The sequence below is a fragment of the Panthera onca genome, chromosome A2 (assembly GCF_046562875.1).
Source record: "Panthera onca isolate mPanOnc1 chromosome A2, mPanOnc1 haplotype 2, whole genome shotgun sequence".
NCBI lineage: Eukaryota > Metazoa > Chordata > Mammalia > Carnivora > Felidae > Panthera > Panthera onca.
This window is the reverse complement of record NC_138340.1, coordinates 63,688,099-63,704,928: the sequence shown is the minus strand read 5'-3', so window position 1 is coordinate 63,704,928 and position 16,830 is coordinate 63,688,099. Positions and strand designations below refer to the sequence as shown.

General features: G+C 50.0%; 1 protein-coding gene across 1 annotated transcript in view; it reads right to left on the bottom strand.

Annotated features, from left to right (window-relative positions):
- LOC132679001 (ATP-binding cassette sub-family A member 13) overlaps positions 1-16,830 on the bottom strand; it is a 301,866-nt gene that overhangs the window by 142,790 nt on the left and 142,246 nt on the right. The window contains exon 27 of the mRNA XM_060632081.3: positions 12,223-12,463. Coding sequence (XP_060488064.3) covers positions 12,223-12,463 — 241 coding nt within the window. The remainder of the gene's footprint in view (positions 1-12,222; positions 12,464-16,830) is intronic.

Here is a 16,830-nt window from a genome sequence, read left to right as displayed (position 1 = left end):
CGAACCCGCCAACTGCCAGATCATGACCCAAGCAGAAGTCAATCTGGACCCGCCCCGACCTCCCAGCCCCGCCCTATCCCACCTGGATCCGACTCGACCCTCCGCCCCACCCTAATCCACCTGGCCGCGCCCCGCCCCGCACAGCCCCGCCCCATTACATGGCCTTCAGATCCCGCAGATCAGCCCTGACCTTGCAGCTTCCCCGTTTCCCTGTTGGTCGCGATTCATCTGCAGCATTTGAGCTCTGGGTTCCTTCTCCTAAGAGCCCTCTGCCGCCTCCTCCTCTCCTGGTCCTGCCCCGAAGACATCACTGGCTTTGAACTGTGCGCCCCTCACCATGGAAGAAAACAACCCATGAGAGAAAGGGCACAGGCTCAGAACGGTGGTTGGAAAAGAAAGACCAACTCATTACACCGAGTTAGTTTTGTGTTTCTGCTGAGGACAACTTGGTGTTCAGGGCCGTCACTGTGCAGAAGCTTGGGATACACTGCTACGGCGTCCAACACAGAATAATTCCTTCTAGGAAAACGCCATCTTCCCCACTGCATACAATACAACAGAGGCGTGAAAGCATTCAGGTGGTTTACAACCAGCCTCACAGGATGTGTGACAGCTCTGGACAGAAATGCGCAATAATGAAGCATGCTGAAATTTACGGCACAGAAATGTCTCCTAAGTAGGCACTGTGACCTCCCTATAAACAGCCTTCAAGTTTCTGACAAATGAGAAAACACTTTTACAAGCAAAGAGACATATTTTCCACTGAAATGGTGCCCATAAAAAGAAAACATTATTTGTAGCATCTGTGGAAACACTCTGGATTGCTCTCTTTTGACCTATTAATCCGAGAACAAATATGAAAGCTTAAAATACTTTTTTGTGTGAAAAACATATTGATCTATAAAGTGGTTTGCTTGGAATAATTACTAAGGGCAAGTTTAAAAGTTATTTACAGTTTACTTTCTACTAGATTTGTGCTTAGGTCTAGAGGTCAGAGTTAAAAACAAAACAACACTGGCTTTAAATTGTCCCTGTTGTCGTAAGAGTCAAACGCTTGTTCCTATGGCTTTTTGTTTGTCTTCAAATTCTTGGCCATATTTTAAAGTGCTATTAGAACCATGTGAAATCTGTCATTACCAGACTCTAGGAAGTGAAAATTAGTGCTTAATTCTGACTCCTGAGGCAGTTCCTAAACAGCATAATGTTTCTCTCTCCATGTTATCCGCAAAATTTACTGTGCATCAGAGTGACCCAGGGGGCATGCTTGAACAAACGCGTTGTCCTAACACCACCCCAAAGGGGCTTCCAGTTGTTAATGAGAGCCCCCTAAACTGGAATCCACAGGTCTGATGCCAAAATGATGAAAATATCAAGCACTCTAAAGACAAAGAAATCCTACAAGATGACAGACAGAAAAAGTTGCCTAGGAGGGAAAGAGAGTCAGAAAGACTGAAGTGAACCAGACTCCATGCCTGGAAGCTGCAAGGTGATGAACCACAATCTACCCACGGCTTTGAAGAGGCCAGCAGGCAGAGAGGCTGGTTGCAAACCCAGGTGTCATCCACAGAGCAGGGCAGAAAGGAGGGTATTTGCTGATCCGCATGACCTCCAAGTGAACCAGGAGAAGGGACAACAGGAAATAGACTGAGGTCACTTAGGAGGAGAGAGAATGCGCGTCGGGGCGAAAACCTTTGCTGCGTGCTGGCACACCTATAAAAGCATCATACACCCCCAATTTAGCGGACGTGCGTAACACGTGGTCATGTGCAACATATGGATTCTTAGACTAGAAGGGAATATGCCACCAAAATATGCTCTTTGGCATAAACATTTTCTTGAGCTAGTTATTTTATTTTTGTTAATGTTCATTTATATTTAAGAGAGAGAGGGAGAGAGAGAGCACGACCGGGGGAGGGGCAGAGAGAGAAGGAGACAGAATCAGAAGCAGGCTCCAGGCTCTGAGCTGTCACCACAGAGCCCGACACGGAGCTTGAACTCACGAACCAAGCGATCATACCTGAGCTGGAGTCGGACGCTTAACCAACTGAGCCACCCAGGTACCCCTTGAGCTAATTATTTTTAAGAAATACACGAAAGCACTAAAGAGGTGCAAGATTATAATCACTTCGGCGGCGCCTGCGTGGCTCAGTCGGCTGAGCGTCCAACTGCGGCTCAGGTCATGATCTCGCGGTTTATGAGCTCAAGCCCCACGTCGGGCTCTGTGCTGACGGCTCAGAGCCTGGAGCCTGCTTCCGATTCTGTGTCTCCCCCTCTCTCTGCCCCTCCCCTGCTCACACTCTGTCTCTCTGTTTCTCAATAATAAAAAAACGTTAAAAAAAAAATTTTTTTTTTAAGTTTACAACCACTTTGGAAAAGTTTGGCATCACCTCCTGAAATAGAAGGGTCACATACTCTACGCAACTGATCAGCAATTAACATTTCTCTGAATGAACCCCTAAGAAGCTCTTGTATATGTAAAACTGGAGGTATGCGTTAGAATATTCTAGAACGTCCATGCAGCACAGTTCACAATCACAAAAAAACTGGAAGGAGCTCATGCTGTCCATCATTAAAAAGGAAGATTAATAAGTTGTGGTGTACAATTCGTACAGGGGAATATTGTGCAATATTCAAAACAAGGCATACACACCAACACGCAACAATATGGAAGAAGCTTAGTGATGCGCTTATTAAGTGAAAAAGGTCATTCTCAGAGAAATGGTATTCTTTCATAAACTTAACAGATAGAAAATTGGAAGGTGTTGAGAGCAGAGGCAGGGGGGTGGGGAAATGGGGTACGGAATACAAGCACAGTCCTAGCCTCCGCAGGCTTCACGCGTGCTCATTATACAATCAAACCCAAGTTAAAAAAAAAACAGACGAAAGTAGGCTTCATGTGGCCAATCCAGCATATTAAAAGCTCTGAGAAGTTTAGAGGAAGGTAACCTAATTAACTCAATAGCAGCTCAATCAATCCCGACAGGAAGATGGGTGGTTTCGTGGCCGTCAGCACTGATACCCAGAGGAACAGTCCTCCACAAGACAAGTTTTAAGAAACGCCACTATAAACTAAACCCGATTCTATCGCCGCCCACATTTTCAAGCCTCGTCGTGCCTCCCTCCATTCTGCCTGCAGGATAATGTCTTTTCTACTTGGGATGCCTTCCAGCACCTGTAGACTCACACTTGTTTCTTTCTCTGTCTGAAGAAGCATCTCCTCTCGCCTGGGCAGCACCCAGGTATCACTGAGGGCTCCATTCAGGTGCCACAGCCTTCAGAAAGCCTTCCTTGAGCCCTGCCCCCCGTCAGATGGAGCCCCCCACCCACTCTAGTACAACCCCACACGGTACAGCTACGCCTAGCGTCGCATTTATAGGACTCCCTGTTGATGTGTTCATAGGGTTATCTCTCAGCTCGACTGTGAGCTTTCTGAGAGTTGGACTTGTGTCTTTGCAGATGTGTGTGGAATGAGAATTAGATCCGGGAAGCCTGAAGGTACTTTCCATCTCGCTCCCCAGCTAGCATGTACGAGAACAGGGTCTTCAGCATGAGGACCTGGTCAGAAGGGATTCTTCTTTGTGTGTTTATTTTAATCTCATGCCACCAAGAGATAGGACAGAGTCCTACGCAAAGCACTAAGTTCAGCTGAATCGGGCCGAAAGACTGATCACCTGCAGGCTCTGGGGGAGGTAAAAATGCTTCTGAAGTTCACGGTTGGGGAGAGAGTAAAAGCTATGAATTGATTTGTGCACAAATATTTTAGGGATGCCTGCTCGGTGCTGGGCGCTGTCCAGGGACAGTCAACTCGGTCTGGGCTATGCCGTTTGCCATCTGTCTTCTCCCACTGGACTGTGAGCTCCAAGGATGCTGAAGGTGAGCGTCAAAAAGAGAACACAGAGGGGTGCTCAATAGGGGCACGGAGGTGCCCACGTGGATGGAACTTCATAAAAAGATCACGTGTAAGTAGAACCCAGAAAGAAACAGCCATACCGATGAGTGGGGCAAAGAATGCTCTTGGGGGTCAGAGACTAGACACGCAAGGTCAGGGCAGAGTTTGGATGTTCCATGAGCTGGACAAAGCCGAGTGTGAGGGTGGACCGAGCGGATAAGAAAAGGGCGGCCAGGACATGAGTCGCGAGGGGCAGTCAGCACCTCGAAGGTTATTCTGCCAGGGAAATGTTTTCTAGAGCCTGCTGGTGATCGCAACATGCCTCTCCCACGCCATCCAGCAGCACAGATGATGTATTAGGTCCGCTCCAGGGTGTAAAACCAGCTTTCATCAAGCACTGAATTTCTTCTGGGAAATAGACCAATTGCTTTCCATTCACCATCTCTGAATCATTCCCACAAAATAACGTGCCACTATTGTCTCACGAGAACGGTACCGAGTACGTACAAAGGTGCACGTTGATACAGAGAAATAAATCATGAAGTGCTCACGGTGAATGTTGGGAGGCCGCTAGTTAACGACACCCAGTATGTCTCCATATGCCACATTCCAGGCACCATCTTGCACACCACGGGGGGGTGAAGACCCACCATCACTGTTAAGTCTTCTACTAATTTTAATGTCCCGTTGCCCTTCCGCAGCCAACAGAAGGGCATGGTTTTTTATAAAAAGCCAAGTTCCTCTTTTTTTGAAAAGTGACTAAAAATGTGGCCCAATCCAGTGGTATCTGATAAGGAAGTTACCCTGAAAACGTACGGTGGGATAAACAGCGCTCCCCCCCAATTTCACGCCCACCCAGAAGGTCAGAATGTGACCTTGTTTGGAAGTAGGACCGGTCCTTGGAGATGTAGTTCGTTGAGATGAGATCATACAGGATGAGGGTGGGCCTGCTCCAATATGGCTGAAGCCCTTCTAGCAATTGGGAACTTTGAACACAGGGCCACCCGGGGAGAAGGCCGTGTGAAGACAGAGGCAGAGTGGAGGGATGCCCTCAAGTCCCAGGTCTTCTTCAGGTGGGGACTAGGGGCCAGGGTGAAGTCCATGTTCAGGTAGGACGCTGTGGGGTTCCCCAACGGGGTGAACATAGCAGCACATCAGGAACATCGCTTCCTGTAAGGACTGAAAGCCCAGCCTAGAAGACGGAGGGGGCCATGGAGTTTCCTCCAGATATTCTCAACTGCATGCAGACAGTTGTCTTTCCATGGTCCATGTTTTGTATGCTCACTTGAAGCAGAGACCTGTCCAAATTAGTTCTGGAAGACTTTTCCTGCTTCATATTCATTTGGTTGTGTGTGTGTGTGTGTGTGTGTGTGTGTGTGTGTGTGTTTATATATTTTTGAGAGACAGAGGGCAGGGGAGGGAGGGACAGAGAGAGTGGGAGAGGGAGAACCCCAGGCAGGCTCCGCACTGCCAGCAAGGAGACTGATGCAGGGCTCGAACTCATGAACCATGAGATCATGACCTGAGCAGAAACCAAGAGTCCAACACTTAACCGACTGAGCCACCCAGGGGCCCCAGATTGTTGAATTCAACTTAACAAATAATTAATGAAAGTAACCTTTTCTAGACCCTGCGGCAAGAACTAACCGTAGAGAGACATTAGGTCTCACTCGTGACCCTCAAGGGAGCCACCGTGTAGGAAGGCAGGTGGGGATCTCCAGCCATCGGTTAGAGCACAGGGAGATCCCCGTGGCGTGGCAGACACACAGAGGAGAGGGTAGAGGCTGAGGATCCCGGGAGGAGGGACTTCTCAGCCAGACTTGAAAACGTTCTTGTTTCGCTGGGGACATCAGGGGAGTGAGCAGAAAAGGTGATTTTGGGTTTCCTTACACATGGAAATGTGCAGCTGCATCCCATCCTGCTTTATTATTTTTAACGTTTCTTTATTTTTGAGATGGTGGGGGCAGGGGGGAGCAGAGAGACGGGCAGAGACTCCCAAGCAGGCTCTGAGCACTGTCAGCACAGGGCCCGATGCAGGGCTTGAACTCGCAAACTCTGAGACCATAACCTGAGCTGAAACCACGAGTCGGATGCGTAACTGACTGAGCCACCCAGGCGCCCCTACATCACGTCCTTCTGATGCGCAGAGCCCGGGGCCCATGGGGCAGCTGAGGCTGAACCTCACGGAAGCCTGGAAGGCTAGTGGGCCACGTTGGGACGTCCAATTACCACCCCGCGGACAAGCGGGAGCAACTCAAGGGCCTCCAGCAGGCCCTTCAGGTCCCGCCCCCGCATGGGGTGAGGAGCGAACATGGGGTGCTCAGCGGTGCCGAGGCCACGCTGTGGCCTGTGCTCATGCTGCATCACCGTCTGCCGGCTTCCCCGGGGCCTGCCCTGGGCCAGCCTGCCTCCGCCCTGAACAAGCCCAGAGTCCCTGGCACCTCTCAGTTTCGGGGTCCCCAATGGGGAGGGAGGAGTCCCAAAGCCCTCTGCAAACAGCAATCAGCTGGCAAGGCGTTCAGGATAAAACAGAGCCAGAGGCTTGGGTCACAAACTGGTTGGTGAGGACCCGAACCAGTGCAGACACATTCCCTGCACGCGGCTTTTCTCTCACAGGTGTACCAAACAGCGTGTAGGACGGCTGTCACAGAGGCTTGGTCACAAGCAAGCACCTTCCTCCGCCCCGCAGCTGGCCCCCAAGGCATCCGAGTCAGAGACCTCTGGGCTACAGACCGAGCCGCCAAATCCCCAGGTTTTCTGGGCTCATAGAGCACAAAATCCTCTGTGAGCCACACGGGCGCTGTCTGCTCCCATCACTCCTAAAAGTGACAGAAGAGAATCTCTCCAGGGCATTTTTTTTTTCATTTGTGTTTTCCTTTTTTTTTTTTTTCTAATATATGAAATTTATTGTCAAATTGGTTTCCAACATTTGTGTTTTCATGAGGATTTGCATGCCTCAAGAAATGTTAAGTAAATTTAATGTAGGCATATAACTGCATTTTCTCAACTCTTAAGATTTGAGAGGCATGAGGATGTACTGAGAATGGTCAGCACACTGATAACAGGTTTCCAGGGGGGCCTGGGTGGCTCAGTCGGTTAAGCGTCTACTCTTGACTTCAGCTCAGGTGATGACTGCAGAGTTCATGAGTTCAAGCCCTGCGTCAGACTGTGGGCTGACAGCACGAAGCCTGCTTAGGATTCTCTCTACCCTCCCCCACCTCACATGTGTTCTCTCTCTCAAAATAAATAAATAAACATTTAAAAAATAAGGAAATGAAATAATAATAATAATAAAATTTCCATGTACCATCAAAGTCAACACAGAGATAATGCACCGAATGGTTTTTGAAAATCAGGGGCTCCTGGGTGGCTCAGTCGGTTAAGCGGCCAACTTCAGTTCACGTCATGATCTCACTGCTTGTGAGATCTAGCCCCACGTCGGGCTCTGTGCTGACAGCTCAGAGCCTGTAGAGCCTGTTTCAGATTCTGTGTCTCCCTCTCTCTCTGCTCCTCCCCCACTCACACTGTCTTTCTCTCCTTTAAAAGTAAACAATAAAAAAAAAAGAAAACAAAACAAAAAAAAAAATTTAAAAAGAAAACTACATGCAGGTCTGACTTTAAAAACCTGTTAACCAGGAGTTAGGCTAAAGAGAAAGTAAGGAAACATAATGAAAATACTATGTAGCACCCCATGGAGTTCACCCATAAATGTTAGAAAATGGCAATCTGCCCACATTTGAAGTAACAAAGCGGGGTGAGCCATGGGCTGTGTGTGTGCTTGTGTATATGCACCTGTGTATGTCTATGTGCGTGCACTTGTGTACGTGTGCATGCACGTGTGTGTGCACATATGTATTGCGTGCTCGTGTGTATGTGTCCCCATGTGCATGTGTGTGTGTGCACCTGTGCACGTGTGTGCGTGTGCGTGTGTGTATGTGCATCTGCAGCAAATCAGGAGGAATATGAGCAGTGAACAGCTGTTCTACACAGGATATCGTTCCTGTGCTAAGATTCAGACGGTGGCACTCAGATTCAACACAGACAGAGCCGTCATGTAACGTATCACCCACTGGAGGACACTTTGGGGAGTGAGCAGGACAGGTGTAGTACGGATGCCGAGAGAACAGGACTGCTTTCCCGAGCAAACCAGGGCACATGGTCGTCCTGCCGGGGAACCCAGTACACAGGAGGAAAGAACAGTGATCTCAGGGGAGAGCAGTTGTACTGCCAAACAGGAGGCTGGTCACCCCCCTGCCCTCTGATCTGGGGCAGGCACGAGAAATGTAGAGAACCGGAAGCAGGAAAAGTTTCCTTCTGTATGGACCACTTCTGGCAACATCTTCGTTTCTGCCTCCTAACTAAGGACACGACTACTCTACCGAAATACAGACTACGAAAACATACGCCCGTTCCTTCTGCTGAGTCTGGAACGAAAGAACAGAAGAGGGGCGTTCGGAATCTCCTCTGGCTCACGCACCTGCAGCAGATGGGGTTCCACCTGCACCATTCTGAGAAATGGAAACAAACACACGTCCACCATGGAAAGACGAACTCTTAGAAACGGCAGAAAATACTACAATATCCCTCACTCATCTCATTTAACATTAATTACTTCCTTAGACGCCCCATGTCCCAACACAGCCACACTGGGGTTAAAGATTCAACATACGAAAGGGAGGGAGGGGATTGGGGTGGCATACACACCCATGGGGCTGATAGCGGCCACAGATCCTCGGTGGTCCGTGGCCTGCCTGACAGCGTGGCTCTAATCTGGGCCTCTGTCTCGGCACAAGCTTCTCCCTGGGGGTGTGTCTGTTCACAGGGTGCCGAAGGGCAGCAGAGAAGATGCCCCTGTGACTTAAGGATTATCTTGAGCTGAAGACAACTGAGAAGCAGATACAAGAGAAGCTCTCTGAGCCCCCCCTCATTTGCCTAAAGGCAGGACACAAGTTTGCACGTGGCCCCTTCTCTCCTCTCTACCAGGAGACACAAGGCAATCACCAGCACCAACTCCAGCCCTTTATCAGCCCAGACACGCACGAGAGGAATCCATACAACAAACATTGCTACATAGCCCTGTCTGCCATTCGTTCCTTTATATATTTCCCTGCGCACAGCTGGCCGTTCCTAAAGCTCAAAGCCCTTTTCATCTTGTCACGTCTCTAAAAGGTTTTGGTTCCTGGGGGTGCCTGGGGGGCTCAGTCGGTTGAGCATCCGACTCTTGATTTCAGCTCAGGTCATGATCTCACAATTCATGGCCTCCAGCCCCACGTCAGGCTCTGCATTGACAGTGAGGAGCCTGCTTGGCCTCTTCTCTCTCTCTCCTCTCCCTTGTGCATGCTCTCTCTCTCTCTCTCTCTCAAAAAATAAATAAACAAAATAAAATTCAAATCAAATCAAATATCTGTAACTCTCAGGCTCCAAATAATTTTGGAATGTGTGACTTCGATGAAAAATGAATGCTGGGAGAGCAGGGGCAGATGTTTTCAGATGAAAAACCGTGGCCAAATTAATAAAGCAGTGGAGAAGGGTTTCAATCGACTGGAAATGGACCCCGTAGAACGTGCAGCATGTGATGTTCTCACCTGCCTCAGAAGGAAGGGATGAAGGGATGAAGGCAGGACAGAAGAGGTGAAGGGGCAGGCAGTCCGAAGGCATGACGATGTGGAACACGCTCGCACAGGATGTGTGGCATTCAATATATTCACACGGAGTGAAATTTGAAATAACCGAGAAATAGCTGGGGACATTCAATCTCAACAGCCACCAAAGAGCTGCCTAACAAAGCAGTGAAAGTCCAGATATGGCTATAAAAGGGATACTGAAAATGTGGAGAAATGAGTTCTCCCTCCACCAAGAGCTGCACGTGGCATACAGCAGGCGCCTAACACATGCTCGTGACTAAAAGAATCAATGACTCCATGCTCATATATGCTATAAATTGGTGCACATCGATACGAATAATTTGGCAATATCTACCTTGAAACTGTGGGTGCCTGTTGCCCCCAAAACTTCCAATGCCAATGTATGATAATAGAAACAATTAGCTCCATGAATCCGAGCAAAGGGATTCCTGCAGACCTGCCTGGAACAGGAAAGCTGTGGCGTGCCTGTAGGCGCCCCAAAAAGAGATTATTTACATAAATTATGGCACCTCCGGGCAACGTGCCGTGGCACAGCCTGAAAATGGGTGATGCGGTTTGCGCCTGATTTACAACAAGAGGTACACAGATACGTTATTTATTGAATAAAAAGGCAAACAATGAAGAGTGTTTATAGTGGAATGCCACTGTCATAAAACAATAAAAATGCATGTGTTAAAAGCATTACGTATTAACGTGGAGAAGACCATAAACCCCTAGGGGTATGGTGGATAGTGCTGGTAGGATTACCTGTGAATTTTTTTTATTATGATTTTGGCGAGCCTGCATTTTCTATTTTTTTTTTTTGAGAGAGAGCGCATATGCAGACGTGTGCTGGGGGAGGGGCAGAATGAGAGAGACAGAGAGAAAGAGAGAGAGAGAGAGAGAGAGAGAGAGAGAGAGAGAGAGAGAGAGAATCCCAAGCAGGTGCCACACCGTCAGCACAGAGCCCCACGCAGAGCTCTGATCCCACGAACCATGAGATCATGACCTGAGCCAAACTCAAGAGTCAGACGCTTAACCGACTGAGCCACCCAGGCGCCCCATTTTTTTTTTCAAGAAACACATTTTATGGGGCATTCTATCCTTTCTGTCCATTCACGTCAAACACTTGGGAAAAGAAGAAGAGGGCAGGTACGTAAACTAGCTAGCCAGAAGAGAGAGCCCACTTGCGGAAAGAATATTGGGGACCTGCGTGCACGTCTCCAAACAGAACCACTGCAGGATTCTCTTTTTTGAGCTAAAAACCCGGACTCCGTGGAGCATAAAAACACACCGAGGAAAAAAATATAATTAACCAAAGGACACAGAAGCAAACGGAACAGTTTATTATCGATTTTTCCTTCTGCGTCTGCGTTTGTTTAAACTGAACTCCAAATTACACTTTGTTGTAAAAGTGACAAATATTAGCAGGCGCTAAGAGTCTGGCTAATTAAGCTCGTTATTTTAGTAAAGATAAGTATTTGATGAGGGCAGAACTAATCGCGCCCTCCCAGTTGCGCGAACCGTGTCCAGCCTAGCTAATATGCCAGTGCCCGGTGTCTGCCCCCACCCCGAGGTGTGTAAGCACCGCCCCCCCAGAAAGAGAGTTGTTCCTGGTCAGCACTCGGGGTGATGCTGTTACCCCGGCCACTGCAAACCCAGCTCAGGGCAGAGAAGTCAGTCTTGGGGGAACCAGCCACCTGAGGGACAGGCCCTGAGATGCTCAGGTCCCTCTCTCGGGTGCCCAGTTTCCTGTCAATAAAACAAAACCCCTAGAAGCTCTGACACCATCCTATGTAAATTCATCTGGCTGCAAAACTCGGAGCGCTCTGAATTTCTTGGCAGCAAAGCTGGACCGAATCTAGCCTGGGGGTGTGCGCGGGCTCACGGCCATACAGAGAGAAAAGTCAGACATTTCTCTGCAGGGAGGGCCCTGCAGCTCCTGGCTGCTGTCCCAGAGCAACGCTGGAGAGTTCTGTGAAACACAATAATCCCCCTGATCTGTGGCTCTGGAAAGGGACGATCCTTCCCACAATTCTTCAGGTCAGTAGCGGCCTGAGGCAACATCCTACAGCATCTCCTACCTGGCGCATTTTATCATCCCAAGTCCTCACAAGAGGGGTGGGTGCAGAACAGTAAGATATTTAAAGAGACAGGGGCGCCTGGGTGGCTGAGTCGGTTAAGACACCAGTCTTGATTGCGGCTCAGGTCATGGTCTCACGGTCCATGAGTTCGAGCCCCACGTCGGGCTCTGTGCTGACGGCTCGGAGCCTGGAGCCTGCTTCCGATTCTGTGTCTCCCTCTCTCTCTGCCCCTCCCCTGTTTGCTCTGTCTCTGTCTCTCAAAAATAAATAAACATTAAAAAAAAATTTTTAATAAGAATAAATCAACTTTAAAAAAGAAATTTAAAGACAGACCACATTCATTTAACTTTATTACAGTATATTGTTATAATTTTCCTATTATTGCTGTTATAAGTCTTCTCCTGTGCCTGATACATGAATTAAACTTATTATGTGTATGTATGCATGTATAGGAAAAAAACGAGGTATTTACAGGATTTGCTACATTCCATGATCTTGCCCTCTTGAACACAGCCCTCCAAAATCATGAAACCACACGTATATTTGCGATTCTTAAAAGCTACTGACATTCATAATCCGTCCTGACATAATTTGGAAGTGAAGGGGAGTGGGGGAGGTTTCTTACCTGAAAAAGTAAGTTTCGGCTGTGTCATAATGGCCAGGTGTTAGTTTGAGGGGCGGGTAGTCAATGGCCAGAGGCCTCACCATGAACAAGCCCATGGCCAAGGCCACGAAGAGGACAGGCAGCAGGAGGTCGGAGAGGGAGCTCTTCCAGGCCCGGCGTGTGTGCTGGAACCGCTTCACCAGGAGGGCCCCTGCCTGAGCCAGAGGCCATGGAGGGCGCGGGGTCCCGGATGGGGCGCCACCTGCAGAGACAGGAACATGCAGTCAGCCTGAGGCCAGCCCCCCCCCCCAACACTGCCCAGGTCTGCGGATCCCTCCGGAGGTTTACGATGGCCCCGGAGGCTAGTAGCACAGGGGGCCCGCGGTTCCCACGCTATGCAATGAGCTCGGACACTCTGGAAACGTATGCGCACAGAACGCCTGGGGATGTAGCAGGGCAAGGACGGAGTTCTCTAATCCGGCTTTTGCAGCAGCCTTGAGCTTGTTTTTACTGGTTAAAATGCAGTGTGCTCCAGGATCACGGACCCCAACAAGAGAGCAGCGGGACCCATGTCTCCAGGCGGGAGTGCGTGTGTGGGAGGGGCGCAGACGGGGCAGGCCCCCTCCGCCGCCTCCCTTCTCCTGCCTTTTACTCCTCTGTTCCCACAGCAGGGTCCTTCCAGAGAACGCCCTTGGTCATGTCCAGATCAGGGTCAGGAAGAACCATCCCCCCCAGCCCCTGCGCCAACCCCCCTGCCTAGTACGGGTGTCCCCGATGGAGAGGAGGCCAGAGCGGCTCTGGGGGTGCCTCTCCAGCTCCAAGTGAGCCCCCTTGGCCCACCAGGCTTCAGTAACCCGGCCCTCCCTTCCTCCCTCCGCCTCTCACAACTCGGAGACCCGCCCCCCAGGGAGCATCGCTCAGAAGGTGGGGCTGGAGGGCAGGGCGTGAGCAGGCGGTGGATGCCCAGGTCACCTTGCCAGGCTCCTCCCGGCCTCGTGACAACACAGACGTGGCCGCAATCAACCTGTCCAGTGCGGGCCGACCGGCTGGTGCCAGCAACTGTCACATCCGATGTGAGGATGACAAAACAGGAGGAAAAGGAGAGGCAGACCCAGGGACCACAGCCCTAATCCTCATCCAAAGGACAGACACAGCCATGCCCCATGGTCTTCCTCGCAATTCCTTCTGCAGGGTTCCAGAAAACCCAACAGAAAGTGTTTGAGGAGGAAGGTGGCCTTCTAAGAAGACAGTTATGCTAAATTGATCACACTGCCCGCACATATCAAATTGAAATACGGTTAATAAAAGCACAGCGAATACGTTTCAAATCCCCAAAGAAATCATTTTTAAAGACGCTCCCATTTGGAAAGAGAAATTATTTGCAATAGTGGTGAGCACAGAGCTGTGGAGAAGCAGCTGGGGATACAAATGCCTTCCTGAAATAACCCCCTCCCTTGTCTGACATCACGTTGTGCCCAGGATGCGGCAGGTAGCGGGCTATTTTTTGTCCTCAAAAAAGACATCACATAGGGGTCGCGCTAAAAATGTAAAGAAATGACCAAACACAAGGCGATCGAGCGTGGCAATCCGTGTGGGCAGAGCCGAAAGGACTGGTGCCACGCAGGCGGTCTGACGTGTTTAGGGCAAGTGAGACAACAGTCACGGCCGTGGGGATGGTCAGGCACAGTCAGTGAGACCTCCGTCAAGAAGTCAGTTCAGTCTGCCTCCCGAGCAGAGTCAGGTCTGCCTGACCTCAGACAGCACACGTCATCTCTGACACTTCTGGTCACCGGACGTAGGGCTTCTTTCCACATGTCAAGCACGTGTCCGTGACACCAGCTGGGTGGCCTACCGTCCAACTCACTGGGGGCGCGACCTCCCTGCAGTGTCAGACCCCGCGGGCTGAGGGCTCAGTCACACAGGCCTGCCCCTCCCCCACTCCAGACACCAGCTACGGGTCCAGGTTGTCCCCCGCGCTTACCAGCCACTGACTGTAGATCAGAGGTTCCCTTGACCCGAGCCTTGGGTTTGACCGACGTGCTAGGGTGGTTCAAAGAACTCAGGGAAACGGGTCCTCACGTGGGCCAGCTTACAAAGGGATACGACAAAGGCCACATACGAACAGCCATGTGGAAGAGACGTGCGGGGTGAGACATTTGGGGAGGGACACTGTGGTTTCATGCCCTCTCCAGTATATCCCCAACACCTCCACGCGGTCACCTACCTGGGCTGAACCCCTTACTATTGGGATTTTGTGGGGCTCTCATCATGCAAACATTCCCTGTCATTATCTTCGTGTCCAGACCCTCTCCCCTCTCCGGAGGATGGGGGACCGGGCTGAAAATGCCAAATTTCTGATCGGCTCGGTCTTTCTGGTGAGCAGCCCCCCACCGAGTCGTCCCGTCGGAACAAAAGATGGCCTTAGTGTTCTTATCACCTGGGAATGTACTAGGAGCCCTGGTCAGGAATAAAGCCGAAGACAGATCCTAGAACAACAGATGCTCCCCTGCTTTTATCACTTTGGAAATGACAGAGGGTTCAGGGCCCCTGTGCCAGGAGCTGGGGGCACAGACAGATGCACATCTCTTGGGACCCAACAGGCGAAGGGAGAAAATCTGATGTTTAAGGACCAACACGTGGGATATTAACAAGGCTGGCGTATTCTGTGAATGACTGTGCGTGGGAGCAGAAACGTGGGGGTTTCTGGAGGTTGCAGGGGGTTGGGCACCGGCTGGTGAAGCGCCTCCCAGACACTTTCGGGACCAGGGATTAGATTCCACACCAACTGGAGGCCGTCAACCCCAGCAACCAGGTGAGGAGATGCACAGTATTATAACCAAAGTGGTATTTCATCCCTTCACCAGTGCGGCTCTGACGAGGGTGGGCGGTGGGCGGTAGACACGGCCGTCAGGCAAGCCGGGCTACGACTCTCATTCATCCGAGGGGGAGGGGGAGGGGAGCAGGGTAGAAATGCTGATTCCCAGGCCCCACCTCGGACAGAATCACATCTCCACATATTCAGAGACTGAAATGCACTTTTAAAAAATAACTTCCCAGCGGGCACCTCGGTAGCTCAGTCGGCTGAGTATCCGACTCTTGATCTTGGCTCAGGGCATGATCCCAGGGTCCTGGGATCAAGCCCCGTGTTGGGCTCCACACTGACCATGGAGCCAGCTTAAAAGTCTCTCTCTCTCCCTCTCTCTGCCCCTCCCCCACTCATGCACATGCTCTCTCTGATAGATAGATAGATAGATAGATAGATAGAACATCCTAAGAGATTCTCATGATCAGCTGGGTTATAAAATGCATTGGTCAATGGTGATTCATATATAACTCTCGCAGAGCAGTTATGAAGTCAAAGTGATCTTCGTGTTAGAAAAGGCGTATTATTGAATGCAGTTTGATCCTTTCTCATATATGACTAGAAGTATAAATATAAAAATATTTGTATATCCTGATCATTCTGTCAGAGTGTAATGCTGGATACTTCCACCTGGGGCACTCTGTATGCAGATCTAGCAGGAGAACTATGTGAATCTAAGTTAAGCTAACGTCATTGAGATGTTCTGGGTTGCTGGCCGCCCCAGATTTCCAAAATGATCCCTGAGAGAGCCATTTGATTTCCTCACTAACCTTTGGCTAAGGAGCCTTTTCTCTCACACAGAAGCAAGCCTCACTCTGTTTAGAATCAAGAGGAACTGAAAGGTCACTGGTAAGTGTGATGGCTTGTGACCCCGCCAAAATCAATGACACCATCATTGTCTACCAAAAGCCACACCTCACAAAGTAGCCTTTTGTCCCCTAGTTTTTAAAATATTTTTAATGTTTATTTATTTATTTTGAGAAAGAGAAAGTGGGATAAGAGCAGAGAGAGAGAGGGAGAGAGAATCCTGAGCAGGTTCCGCACTGTCAGCACAGAGCCTGACTCGGGGCTCGAACTCACAAACCGTCAGATCATGACATGAGCTGATATCAAGAGTGGACGATTAACGGAATGAGCCACCCAGGTGCCCCCGAAGTAGCCTCCAAGTGGCATCTTATGACAGTCGCATCTAGCCCACACTCAGCTGCCTACCAAACTATGCACCTACTCAAATACGTCTATAGCAGCCAATGGCTGCAAACACCTATTTACATCAGGGCAGTTTCTGTCTATGCAGCCAGGTGCACAGAAAATGGAAACAGAACGTGGCTTTCTGGGTGTTGGAGTCTACTTAGTAAATACACCTGCTGATGGAGGAAGAACACGGTTAGAGAATGGCCCTTTATCTGCCCACTGGCTTTGCTCAGAGAGGATCAATCACAACAGCCACTGGGTGGGGGGGAGGGGGTGGGGGGGGGGCGCGAGTGGGAGAGGAAGCACTGGATTAGAATCCAGTCTCAGCCGCCAACGTGTTGGGTGACTTCTGGAAATTCCCAGCCCCACTGCATGTCACTTCCCTCAGCTGTGAAACAGAGATTTATATTCTCCCTCTAGGTAACGAGGATTCTTATTACCACACTTATGAAACTAGCAGAACAGGTACAGTTTGACCGCCAGCCACTGTAAATGTTCATCAGACAGCGGGATAAGCCTGTGGGGAAAGGTGTTTCTCATTATTAAGAAAAATAAATCCTCCCCCCCTTCCC